At 44.8% G+C, this 12,911-nt stretch overlaps 4 protein-coding genes across 4 annotated transcripts; 3 read left to right on the forward strand and 1 right to left on the reverse strand.

Annotated features, from left to right (window-relative positions):
• Nucleotides 1-877: 877 nt before the first annotated feature.
• C8R40DRAFT_1051747 (glycoside hydrolase family 18 protein) lies at nt 878-2,450 on the forward strand (the record flags this gene model as incomplete). Its single annotated transcript, XM_046224729.1, has 6 exons — nt 878-1,053; nt 1,113-1,200; nt 1,255-1,400; nt 1,453-2,104; nt 2,160-2,228; nt 2,295-2,450. 6 exons carry the CDS (start codon nt 878-880, stop codon nt 2,448-2,450), a joined length of 1,287 nt encoding a protein of 428 aa, XP_046083918.1.
• A 3,500-nt stretch (nt 2,451-5,950) lies between these two features.
• On the forward strand, nt 5,951-7,293 carry C8R40DRAFT_1071461 (NAD-P-binding protein; the record flags this gene model as incomplete). The annotated part of the gene is made up of 7 exons (XM_046226334.1): nt 5,951-5,965; nt 6,019-6,092; nt 6,145-6,260; nt 6,317-6,496; nt 6,551-6,587; nt 6,651-6,790; nt 6,836-7,293. The coding sequence occupies 7 exons, from the start codon at nt 5,951-5,953 to the stop codon at nt 7,291-7,293; spliced, it is 1,020 nt and encodes a 339-aa protein (XP_046083919.1).
• Nucleotides 7,294-8,929: 1,636 nt separating this feature from the next.
• Nucleotides 8,930-10,265, forward strand: C8R40DRAFT_1071462 (putative cinnamoyl-CoA reductase; the record flags this gene model as incomplete). Its single annotated transcript, XM_046226335.1, has 7 exons — nt 8,930-8,944; nt 8,999-9,072; nt 9,128-9,243; nt 9,298-9,474; nt 9,539-9,575; nt 9,627-9,766; nt 9,820-10,265. 7 exons carry the CDS (start codon nt 8,930-8,932, stop codon nt 10,263-10,265), a joined length of 1,005 nt encoding a protein of 334 aa, XP_046083920.1.
• A 119-nt stretch (nt 10,266-10,384) lies between these two features.
• Nucleotides 10,385-12,758, reverse strand: C8R40DRAFT_1051715 (Fet3 ferroxidase protein; the record flags this gene model as incomplete). Its single annotated transcript, XM_046224724.1, has 10 exons — nt 10,385-10,544; nt 10,606-10,846; nt 10,899-11,089; nt 11,151-11,508; nt 11,561-11,735; nt 11,782-11,993; nt 12,041-12,215; nt 12,270-12,360; nt 12,410-12,553; nt 12,604-12,758. The coding sequence occupies 10 exons, from the start codon at nt 12,756-12,758 to the stop codon at nt 10,385-10,387; spliced, it is 1,902 nt and encodes a 633-aa protein (XP_046083921.1).
• Between the last annotated feature and the right edge of the window lie 153 nt (nt 12,759-12,911).

Here is a 12,911-nt window from a genome sequence, read left to right on the forward strand (position 1 = left end):
AATGGTCTTTGTGACTATTAGAGTCCCAGGAATAGTCTAAGAGAAGGATAGTTAGTAACACTGAGGAACAAACACTTAGCTTTATGAACCATCTACGTAGACAATCCACTGATCACAATATCACGCACTGAGAGATATATTGAAAGGAAGATAAAAATTCTTTTTCCATAAGTACAACTGCCAGTGATATTTGACTCGGGCGTCCATGCATTCTTAACCAACATTAACATGGATAGGATAGTAGGATGAGATAGTAGTATCCAGAAAAAATAAGTGCAGAAGATATTGTTAGAGTAGGCACTTAATGCTTAATTGATGATAAGACAACTGTGATTGTATTGTTGAACCTACCTTTACCTGTTGTCTGTGAGTCTCTCTCTAGTGTTGCTTGTCAGTTGCCCTGGCAAGCTTCCACTTATTTATGTAATAGCCATGTATCTGTAGGCCTACCAGAATTCCATTCAGACTTTGTATGATGCAATATTACTAGATTCCCCATTAAAGAGTAGCACATTGGCCTCAAAGGCTCAATTTCTTGTCTACTATGGTGTACTTACTTGATGCTGAGGCTGAGACACTGTGCTACTGAATGGAATTTACAATGGACACTGTAAAATGTGATTTTCTCATGGAACTTATCACCCTGAGAATCCGCCGGACCGAGTGTTAAAATGATCAAAAACAAAATTCAAGCTCGACCCTCCCGCCTACTCCACCATGTAACACAAGGATATTGAACAGGCAACTCCAAAGGCCTTTGCATTCAAACTGTCACTTCGCATGAAAACGCCTCAAACTCTTTGATAAACTCTTAAACTCTAAAACTTCTTCTCCGTGTCCCGCAGTGACTATTACGACCCCACACCACGACTATCTCATGTTTTCTGCTCTGCTCCTTTCAAATATCTTGCTTTTCCAAGCCGCTACCTCCAAAGCTGACAATGCCACTGGCTCAATGCGCTCGGTATCGTGGTATGCTGGATGGCACTCCGCCGACTTTCCCCTGAGCCAAGTTAGTTGGTCAAAGTACACGCAGTTGACTTATGCTTTCGCGTGAGTTTTTTCTTTGGCTCGTCTTCTCTGCGCTCTTAGTCCTCACATTCTTTGGTCAGAACAACAACCCCAGATGTACGAACACTATCTTTGCAAGATTCAGATTCAGAGCTATTGCCTCAATTCGTTCAAATGGCTCATCAGAATGTTCGTGTCATGATATATATTCGTGATATTATTGCTAACTGGGGGGCGGTCCAGAATGTTACTGCTTCAATCTCAATTGGGGGTTGGGGTGGCTCGCAGTATTTTTCGACAAACGTTGGCTCGGCTGCGAACCGTACCGCCTTCGTCAAAACCGTGGCTGGGTTGGCTACTCAATATGATCTTGATGGTTTAGATTTTGAGTGCGTCCTCTATTTCATTTGGCCCAAATCCTTCTTTATCTAGATTTCTCAGTTGGGAATATCCAAACCGTCAAGGAATTGGCTGTAATACCATCAACAACAACGATACCTCAAACTTTCTTTCCTTCCTTCAAGAACTTCGGCAAGATTCCACTGGATCGAAGTTGGTTCTGTCGGCAGCCACGTCCCTGCTTCCGTGGAATGACACTTCTGGTGCTCCTTCCAAAAACGTCTCCGAATTCAGCAAAGTACTTGATTTCATCGCCATCATGAACTACGATGTCTACAATATTCTCTCTCCACATGCTGGTCCGAATTCCCCTCTTGACGATACATGTGCACCGACCAACGATCAAACGGGATCAGCGGTTTCTTCGGTGAAGGCGTGGACGGACGCAGGCATGCCAGCAGATCAGATTCTGCTCGGTGTCGCTGCGTATGGGCATTCGTTTGTCGTTCCAGATAGTACTGCATTGCAGTCCAGTTCTTCGATAAATGTTACGAATGTGTATCCATCGTTCAACAAGAGTGCGGAGCATCTGGGAGATAAGTGGGATTCGCCAGGGGGAGTCGATGTATGTGGAAATTTCTCTGGACCGTCCGGGGTATACTCGTATTGGGGTTTAGTCGAGGCAGGGTATGTGAACGAAGATGGTACGCCGACGAGTGGTTTTGCTTATCTGTTTGATAATTGCAGCCAAACGGTAAGTTGATTCATGATTCTTTCTGGCTTCCTTCCCTGATCACTCAATTGCGTAGCCCTTCGTATACGATAAATCCAATCAGACGTGGGTCTCGTACGACAACGTACAATCTTTCGCACTGAAAGTGGGTGTTCATTCCCACCTTCTCATATTTCCCTTCCCGCCGTCTGATCGTCTCTCTTGAGTGCAGGGCGAATTCATAAAAAATAATGGATTAGGAGGGTTCGCGATGTGGGAGACCGCTGGAGACTTGAATGACACCCTGCTAGATTCAATCCGTATGTGCATTTGTGATATGGTCATAAAATGTCGTTCCCCTGACGCTTTACTGCAGGGTCAGCCATAAGCACTTCCAGTGTCACTTCAAATAATCCGAATAGCAATCCGAGTCCAAGCTCCAGCTCTGTACCCTCTTCTGCGTCCCGCAATGCAGCGACGACGATAATCCTACCTCTGCTCTTATTGACAGTATTATCATCAGTTCTTGTATGAGAGCAACGGGATTCTGAGATGGACTACACGGACTAACAGGATATGCTATGATATCAACGATCCAAGGCAGGACTGGATGTACTACAGTATCTCGAAATGATGACCCGAGACCAAGCGGCACTGAGCTGCAAGTTGACTCGAATACAATCACAACTTTGCCAGTACATATCTGAAATATTTCTGGGTCTGTGTAGGCAAGATCGAGTCCAGTGAGCCTGGCCAGTAAGTGTTCCTTGCATCTAAACACATCAATTGACCGTGTACATATATCGTCAATCTCAGTCACAGTGGGGTCCTTTCTTTAACGAACAATGAGGTTCAGGTTAATCTCATCCAATCAGATGTTATAGAGGAATGAGTAAAATTGAAATTATGGCTTTTACATAAGACCGGTTCGGTGAACACAAGCAGCTTATTTATTACTTTGCAGTGCAATATACACGGAGTGGTTTGAGCAGACCGGGAACTGTACCTCTATGAGGGCGAACCTCTTTTCTCTCCTAAGTGGGCTTGGCTAGGGCGTGGTCTCCGTGCAAGGATTTGAGAGCTATGTATATTACTAGCGAGCATACTGGAGCACCTGAACTTGATGACAATCTGATTCATAATAGAGGTCCGCTGATTCGTGCTTACATGGGTGAGAACAAACTGGAAACGAATTTGGAGCCATTTGAATCGTGCACGCGATAATGATGTGTACATATCGGTGAATTACTGCATTGGAAACGATGTTCAGCTCTTTAAATTACTGCGAGAGCTGAACATCAGGTTCCTGGGTTACTCTCCGAATTCGGAGTTTCAGGTAATCTAACAGTGAATCAGCAGTGGATTAATACGGTCAGTAACGTAGTTCGGTGTAAACATACTATCTATCTACTATTGATTCCTGTATAATAAGGAGATCAATTTTTAGCAGCAAGTCATCATCGAAGGAGTGATGGGATGACAGTGTTCGGTCCTATTTTGCGGGTGTCCTAGCTTGAAGGCCGCGTTACCTGGAGTCTTTGGTAAGTCCCACCTCATACGCCCAGTAAATCAAGGTAGTAGCCTTTGCCAAAGGGGGTGGTTTGGCTAAGGCTGTTGTCATAGAGTACCACTATCTACCTATAGCGGAATAAAAGCTGGATATTTCATATAAACTCAGTAGTACTCTAACTTACATACACACTATATATATGCCATTGTATTCAATTCCCGACCTTGAGAAATTTACCCGACGTACACTTCCCGACGCCCGTACCCTGTGTACTTTCTGAGGCATAATAACACTTGCTACTTAAGGTACTACTTCTTTATCGTGGGCTTTACGTATATAAGTCATTGTTCCTACTAGGTAGTATTTGTAGGAGGGAGGACCAGCATTGGAGCTCGACGACGGTGTTCAGAAATGCGGACCGTGAGCGCTTATTTGCTGCCTCGTTGTTGTTGACAGCGAGCTCAAGGCAGAGCAATAGTGCAGACTGCCCTCGGACCTTGCGGGAACAGCTGGTAGTATATCTGAGCACCTCTTTGTTATCTGACTGTATTTAAATCATAGTAGAACGTTAGTCCACAAGCTGATCTTTGGTTAAGAGCTTGATTATATGTGAGTTCATTGTACTAAATGTTGAGCTCGAGCATACAAAAATAATCTGTGAGTCCCTAAATTCTGGTACAATGCTCTGCACGCATACACATCCAGCATACTACAAAATGACATATATTGCAGTTATATAGGCTACAGTACAATCTTTAGTACCTTTACGGATGTGAACACAATGCAGTCATTGATTTTAAGTACTCGGACATGCCTTCTTACTACTCACATAGTTGCAATATATCTCATTTTGTAGTATGCTGGACGTGTATGCGTGCAGAGCACTGTACCAGAATTTAGGGACTCACAGATTATTTTTGTATGCTCGAGCTCAACATTTAGTACAATGAACTCACATATAATCAAGCTCTTAACCAAAGATCAGCTTGTGGACTAACGTTCTACTATGATTTAAATACAGTCAGATAACAAAGAGGTGCTCAGATATACTACCAGCTGTTCCCGCAAGGTCCGAGGGCAGTCTGCACTATTGCTCTGCCTTGAGCTCGCTGTCAACAACAACGAGGCAGCAAATAAGCGCTCACGGTCCGCATTTCTGAACACCGTCGTCGAGCTCCAATGCTGGTCCTCCCTCCTACAAATACTACCTAGTAGGAACAATGACTTATATACGTAAAGCCCACGATAAAGAAGTAGTACCTTAAGTAGCAAGTGTTATTATGCCTCAGAAAGTACACAGGGTACGGGCGTCGGGAAGTGTACGTCGGGTAAATTTCTCAAGGTCGGGAATTGAATACAATGGCATATATATAGTGTGTATGTAAGTTAGAGTACTACTGAGTTTATATGAAATATCCAGCTTTTATTCCGCTATAGGTAGATAGTGGTACTCTATGACAACAGCCTTAGCCAAACCACCCCCTTTGGCAAAGGCTACTAACTTGATTTACTGGGCGTATGAGGTGGTAAGTCCGTGAAATATACACAGAAGAGACCTGAAGAGACTTACCAAGCATGCGCGCGCAGGCTATGTAAAATGCTCGCGAATAACAAAATAAAATCACAATTGCACCAGCTGGGTAAGTTTCCATAAGTATACGACTTCAATCTCTTGAATGTAGAGAGAGGTAGAGTGTCAATGAGAAGTTCGGTATAAGATATATATCAAGAAAATTCGAATATCACTATTTGTGGCGATGTTGGCGCCCTTTAGCGCCTTGTTCTCACGAACCACTACAGAGGCTGACCGTGTTGAGCCATATTTCTTCCTCTCTCTTCCCCTCCACAGGCCTTTTTCCGCTCTTTTCGCTGCTAATATCCTCCAGAACTCTCCTTAACTCGGCCCTTCTACGTTCGCTATAAGCTGAAGCGGAAACGAGATGTCACAAGAACAGGACATACATAGAGATACATGGATACTCGGTAAGCTTTCTTTTCTTTCTGACGGGAAGCTTCTATGCGGATTAACTAGATCTGCACTTCATAAATCAGGTACCTAGTGTCAGATAAGCCTCGCTTCAGGCTACCTCAGGACGGGAAGGCTGCGATTGAGGAGATGGTGATATTCAAAGTCCCCGAGAGACCTCGGATATCTCGTGCCCTATATCTGTTCGTCCTTTGACCAAGAAACTTTGCAACAGCTACGATAGACCGAGACTGCCGCCCACCATTTTCAAACTCAAATTGATATGTCATCATCTTCCAACACTGGCTGACAATCGCTACTTCGGGGTTCCTAAGTTCACCGAACTAACACCCCATCATTATTTATAAATACGTTTTCGAAGCTTCGAAACGCTCATCTGCCAGTGTTTACCATGTCCCGCATTCTTGTTCGTTCTCTGACTGTACTTCTCCCGTTCCATTTTGACGCGTATTATTTTAGGTTACCGGAGCGAATGGATTCCTTGGTGCACACATTGTCAAAGAAGCATTGGATAATGGATATATTGTTCGAGGGTACGTCGGTTGAAATTTGACATAGTTTTCAATCATTAAACTCTCTCTCCAGAACTGTTCGATCTGCAGCAAAAGCTGATGAACTGAAAAAGATCTTCCCTTCTGAAAAGTTCGAAACCGTGATCGTACCAGATCTGATTGCGGGGGACTACACCGAAGCTTTGAAAGGTGGGTTCTGGACAGTGAATTCGCGACGTTCAACTAATCATCTGTGATCTATGTAGATGTCACCGCCCTCATACACTCAGCTTCGCCGTTCGCCGTAGAAGTAAGTGATCCCAAGAAAGACTTTTTGGATCCTGCAATCGATGGAACTTTGAATGTTCTACGAGCGGCTCATGCGGCTGGAATCAAAAGGATCATAGTGACATCCACAGTAGGTACCGTTTTAAGCCAGCCAGAACGTAAGCAGGGGATGCTTTTATTCTTTGGCTCGTTGTATTAACGATACTTATTAGTGATGTCTGTTGATTACACTTATGGATCCGATGACTGGTAAGACACTTTGTCCCTTATTTATTGTGGTCCACGACTTGACCCACAGTTCACTTTTACCAGGCTTCCTCTCACCTACGAGCAGGCAGCGAGTGGTACATTGCCCGGCTTTGTAGTCTATCTCGCGTCCAAGAAGTACGCTGAACTGGCTGCCTGGGATTTCGCGAAAGAGCATCCTGAAATCAATTTGACTGTCATCAATCGTGTGTACCATTCATTCGTAATGTTCAACGAATCTTGTGTAACAGTCTTCATCTTAGCCACGGTGATCTACGGCCCAGTCATCCATCCAATCTCATCCCTGAAGTCTCTCAACGCCTCCAATACGATCATCTATTCGCTCATCAATGGTTCCAAAGCCATCCCTCCTGACACTGTTCCGGTTTTCTGCGATGTCGTTTCTACTGCCCAGATCCATGTGAAGGCCCTCGAATCCAAGGCAACTTATGGGAAGCGCGTGATCTTCACCAAGGGGCCTGGAACTGTGTACCAAATGCTTCAAATCATTGCAAAGGCTAGGCCAGAACTTGCCGATCGTCTATCTCCTATTCCAGAAGCAGATCCACTCGCAGGAAAGCCATTCTCGAAATTCGATACGTCAATTGCAGTGGACGTCCTTGGCGTCAAAGGGTTGGATTTGGAAGAGACAGTGCTTCAAACCGTGGATAGTTTATTGGAGCTGGAAAAGAAATTGGGTACAAACTAATTGCTACCGAAAGAAAGATCTTTGGAAAATTGTAAAGTAAAGATCACAAGGGAACAAATTTTGCACTTGGACGCCAGGACATATTTTTATGGACTCTGATGTATGCGTATTAGGAGAAGACGTTGCAGGTTTTGCCGGTCAAATTCGTCAGTGTCATACGCCTCAATGATGTTCACTGAAGCTGCTGGGGGCTTCTGAAGTTTTTTCCGCAAATCACGATGTGAAACAAAAAGCCGACAGCCTTCATCCAAGAGAGAAAAGTTGATTCAATTATTACGACTCGCTTCAACAATTCAAGGGGCTCGAATTTCGGGGAGAAGGATATCAGCCCGAATGGAGTTACGCTCACTATCGGACCACTTCTATCTGGACTATTCGTGACACTGATGCATTGAGCAATTACGATCACCGCCTCATAGACGATGTGAACGAGAAGTGGCAGTGGGCAAAGCTCCGCCAGAGGCTGAACACTGACTAAGCAGCACAGCCACTGTGAAACCTGTCCGTCGTCGATTTGCTCTTTTATCCAGTGTTTACTACAACATCGCGGCCATGTACCTCCCAAAATTAATTTGTCATATTGCCTGAACATATGTCCATCAATTATGAAGATATTGTTTACTCAGATCACTTTCAAAACCCATGTAGATGCAAGATCACCCCTCTTCCTCTGCCTCCTCTTCCTCCCAGAACTCTGCTACAATCCATGTAGCAGTTTCCAGGTGGTGGTTGGACAATTATCAATTTGGATGTTAGTTTAATAGTTAAATGTCTTCGAGCATAAAATATATATTTCAGCTGCAACCTTTCTTCAAATCCACAGAAATAATCACTTCAAGCCTATAAAACATACCTGAGGCACTATTGAGGTAATCCTGGCCTCTAAGCCAGTTTCGGAGACAATTTTTTGTTGAAAGTACGCAGCGGAAACGCGTGATGTCACGCGAATGTGACGCTTCTGCACATCCAATTTTGTATCTCAAATTTCATGCCCATATCAACACTTTTTGGTTTGAAATTTTTTGCTATCATTGAGAGAAGAACAATACCGAGGGCGTCTTGGAAGGATTTGTCGAAATATCAAGATCTTGTTATCAAAGCTATACTGCACTGATTACAATTTGTGTCAGTTTTTTGAATTAAGCAAATCTGTTCCAAGACGCCCTAGATATATACTATTTTATCTCATCTGACACTCAATTCGAAGAAACTAATGATTGTAGCAAGAGTTATCTCAACCGGAAATTGTTTTTAGACTTTTGGCAGAGCGCGCTTAAATTTAAGGATGACTAAGCGGGCCAACACAGAAGCGTGAGTTGCCCACTGCCACGAGAAGCAACTGCTCCAACAAAAAGAGTCACTGGGCCAGTCGTTCTTCCGTAAATGATGATGCAACATATACATTCTCAGCCAAGATGCCTCCAAGTACCTCTGGCTCGGAAGTCGGGCCTCTAATTGAGATGATCTATGTCTTGGGGTTTGACAGTCAAATAACTCATTTCACCAATCAACATGTTGAGTTGAGCAAGGAGTTCGGAATTCATAGTTTGGCCGAACGTAGGACAGTCATATTCGTTTTCTCGTTAAAAGGGTAAAGTTTGAAGTTGAAGGGAATTATCAACCCCATTCATTTAGCATGTCTCGAATTCTTGTTCGTTTCTTCTCTTCCTCCACGTCTTCTACATCTCAATGCATGATGTTCTAGGTTACTGGAGCAAATGGATTCCTTGGCGCTCACATTGTTAAGGAAGCGTTGGACAGTGGATATCTCGTACGAGGGTATGTCATGGACATCGTTTGAACATATCTGAGTTTTTACTCGTACTCCCTCAAGGACTGTCCGATCACAAACAAAGGCAGAGGAATTGAAAAAGGTCTTTCCATCTGATAAGTTTGACACGTCCGTCGTGCCAAACCTAGTTACAGGCGATTATACTGAGGCCCTGAAAGGTGGGTACATATGCCACTAGTCAGTGCACTTCAACATTTATACCGTGGTGATAGGTGTGACCGCTGTCATCCACTCTGCTTCACCGTTCACCCTGGACTTGAGTGATCCCAAGGATTTTTTGGATCCTGCAATCAATGGAACCCTAAATATTCTTCGTGCAGCGCAAGCGGCTGGCGTCAAACGATTCGTAGTGACCTCCACTGTAGGGACTCTACCAAACAGACCAGAATGTGAGTATCACCAGTTATCAGTGTACCCTCCCCTTCAAATTTTTATTTTAACATCTCTCGTTAGCCCTCTTCGCCGATACCACATATGGGCCCGATGACTGGTCAGGGTTTCATCATAATCATTGAACCCTTCAATTTTACGAATTTTTTAGGCTTCCTATAACCTACGAACAAGCCGCCAGTGGAACCTTGCCCGGTTTTATGGTCTACATCACATCCAAGAAATACGCCGAATTGGCTGCCTGGGATTTTGCGAAGGAGCATCCCGAGGTCAAGGTTACTTCAGTCAATCGTATGTCATGTACGCATAGTATTCATGCCGCTCACTGAACCGTTGGATACCAGCGACGATCATCTACGGCCCAGTTATTCACCCTATCTCATCCTTGAAATCACTAAATGCATCCAACATGGCCATCTACTCCCTCATAAATGGTTCAAAGACAATTCCTCCAGACAGCGTCCCAATCTTCTGCGATGTTGTTTCCACGGCGCGAGTGCATGTGAAAGCATTGGATTCGGAAGCAACATACGGGAAGCGTGTTTTGTTCGCCAAAGGACCTGCGACCATGTACCAAATTCTTCAGATCATCGTGAAAGCCAGGCCCGAGCTAGCTGATCGTTTCCCTCCCATTCCGGAAGTTGACCCCGTTGCAGGAAAGCCGATCTCGAGGATTGATTCGACAATTGCGATGGAGGCCCTTGGAATTAAAGGTCTGGAATTGGAGGAGACCGTCCTCCAAACCGTGGACAATCTATTGGAGTTGGAAAAGAAACTCGGCCCCAACTGATTGGAAAAATCCTATAGCTAATGATTCGCAAAGATGTACATTAATTACAACAAGAGAAAGGCATTACTCAAGTCACCTAGCATTTTGAGGTGGAACGCCAGTGAAATGGGATCGGTCTCTCATGCAGTTGGCTTAATCAGTCCGAACAATTTTCCCCTCTTTGCTTTCTTATCAATAGCCTCTCGTACCTCATGCTCCGTCTCTTCTTCCGAAATTTGACCACCCATGATAGAATACCAGGCGACCGTCAACATGCCAATAACGGCTGTGAGTACACAACTAAACATAAGGAGTCAGTAATCCTAAGATTTATGTGTGACATATTTTTAAAAAAATTTACCCAAACATCGCCAGGATTCCTTTTGGATGCCATCCGTTGTTTTGTGGGAAGGGGCCAAGAGGAAGACCCGTGAGGTCGGTGGCGGACGCAATTCCAGCAGCGTTTCCTGAAGCAGGTTTTCCGAGGGCTTCGCAATGGTCGGACAAAGCTTGAGGAACAGTATCGGCATACTGTTGGGCTTGAAGCGGAGCTTCAACAAGTTGAATTGCTAATCCGACTTCGAGATGCCATTCAATGTGGCCTGGTTCAAAGTTTAAGATAATTCCATATACCGATTGCACAAAGTGACATACAATGAAGGAACCACACTCCAGGATTATCAGCAACAACACGAAGAGTAGCAGATCCACCAGCAGGGATGAGCACAGTGTCTCTGCGAACTGGGTTGGTTTGGTTGGCTGCGATTGGAGGATTGAGCGTTGGATCATCAGACGTGTAGTCGGTCGCACGGCCAACAATCATCGATTTGTGCCCATGAAGATGGCTGCACCAAAGTCGTTGCATAAGTGAGGAGCACAGTCAAAAATCATAATAGAAACACATACAAAGGATGATCCCCGGTATCCGAGTTCTGAATGACTATGTCTACTACGTCCAAGTGGTCCACAACGAAGCTTAGCGGGCCATAGGCCTCCTCAACAGTCGCATTCGATCCCAATGTCATTTCACTAAGAATTGCGGGAACGAGAGGGGAGTTGTATGTTATTTCGTTGAACATGGCATGGTTTGTACCATCATCCATGGTATCAAATGCAGCAACTAGCTGTATTGTTTTGGTAGCGTCGGGTGCAGCAATTTGCTGGATAGGCACTAGCTGAGTATCGTCCACCGCAAAGTATGCGTCGACGGGGCCACTGTCAGTGATAGACGCGGAGGAGGAGTATGTGATAGATGATGTGATATCTGGGAAACGAGATTTTCGTCAGACATGAAAGGATGGCGGAAACATGCTTACTGGGTTGAAGGGTATCAGGAACAGTGTCAAACATGTCCGTGTCAAAATTGGCGTGGATGGCCCAATTCGACGATGTATCATTCCGTGCAGTAACCAGAATTGAGTAGCGTTGAGCCACCGCAAGACTAATTAGAGAAATCGGATATTCTTCGGTGTCTGTACCATCGACCTCAATCTGAAGGCATGTTACTACATGATATGCGAAAGTAGACCGCACTTACGATTCTCATATCATGACCGTCGATCCAGAAGTAGAACATTGAGAAAGCGGAAGTGTTGATGATTCTCAGTCGGTAGGTTTTGCCAGGTTGGAAAGGAAGCGTAGAGTTCTCGTTGAAACCAACGGCGGAGGTGACTGCAGATGGACTGGTACCGGAAATTGGGCCAAGATACGAGGCATTTTGAGCGAAGTAGATCAATGCAGAATCTACGACTGAAGTTTAGACACAGGTTGCCTGATCGACTATGAGTGGTACTTACCTGGGATAGGTTCCGCACCACCGGGATTTGCGATATTGATGAACTGCTGTAGAAGAACGTTGTGTTCTGTGTGGTACCAGTCGCCGAGAATGATAGTAAATTCCTCGTCATACGAATGCACTTCCGTTGGTGGATGAAGCACCAATGGGGCCCGGAGCCCGTCCACGTATTGTCCCTAGAAAATGCGAGTGAATATGTATCAGGTATCTACGGTCATGTTTTCGCTTACCCCAGCATGACTATGTACCCAGTAGGTTCCCCATTGACCGGACGAGTTTATGGGTACAACGTAATCAAACGTACCACCAGGAGGAGTCCCACTATATCAGAATCAGGGGGGCATATACCAAGTATCAGACGATGGCCTACCATTCCGATACACCTACTGCACCATCCATAAATGAGGACTTGTTAAAAAACATTCCATGGTGATGAAGACTGGTTAAAGCATCTAGAGAGTTCGTCATATGTACTATCAGCGAATCCGTCGAGTTCACATCTATGGGAGGTGGGCTAGAATTTGGTGAGATTATCATATGCCGGCTCATGAACAAGGAACTTACGGCCAAGTGTTGTTGACTCCAATAACGCGACGGTCAGCGAGTCCATCAGGATTAGCGTTCTCGACGTAGGTGATGTTCCACCAGAGCTCTTGAACTCCAGCGAGAGCTGGCGAAACGAGGGAGGTCAGCAGAAGAAAGACAGACGCCGGCTGCATTGCTGGGGGGGAAGCCGAACAGAACTGGGGAGGTACTGGAGCAAAGAATCTCGTTATTAGCTTCGTTTACATATCCCCTATCCCGATTCAGACCTAGTTTGTTCGAAATAGATCATGGATCTAGAAGGACCTGATGAGAAATTCAAACAGGGA

The sequence above is a fragment of the Lentinula edodes genome (assembly GCF_021015755.1).
Source record: "Lentinula edodes strain Le(Bin) 0899 ss11 chromosome Unknown C8R40scaffold_29, whole genome shotgun sequence".
In the NCBI taxonomy this organism is placed as follows: Eukaryota; Fungi; Basidiomycota; class Agaricomycetes; order Agaricales; family Omphalotaceae; genus Lentinula; species Lentinula edodes.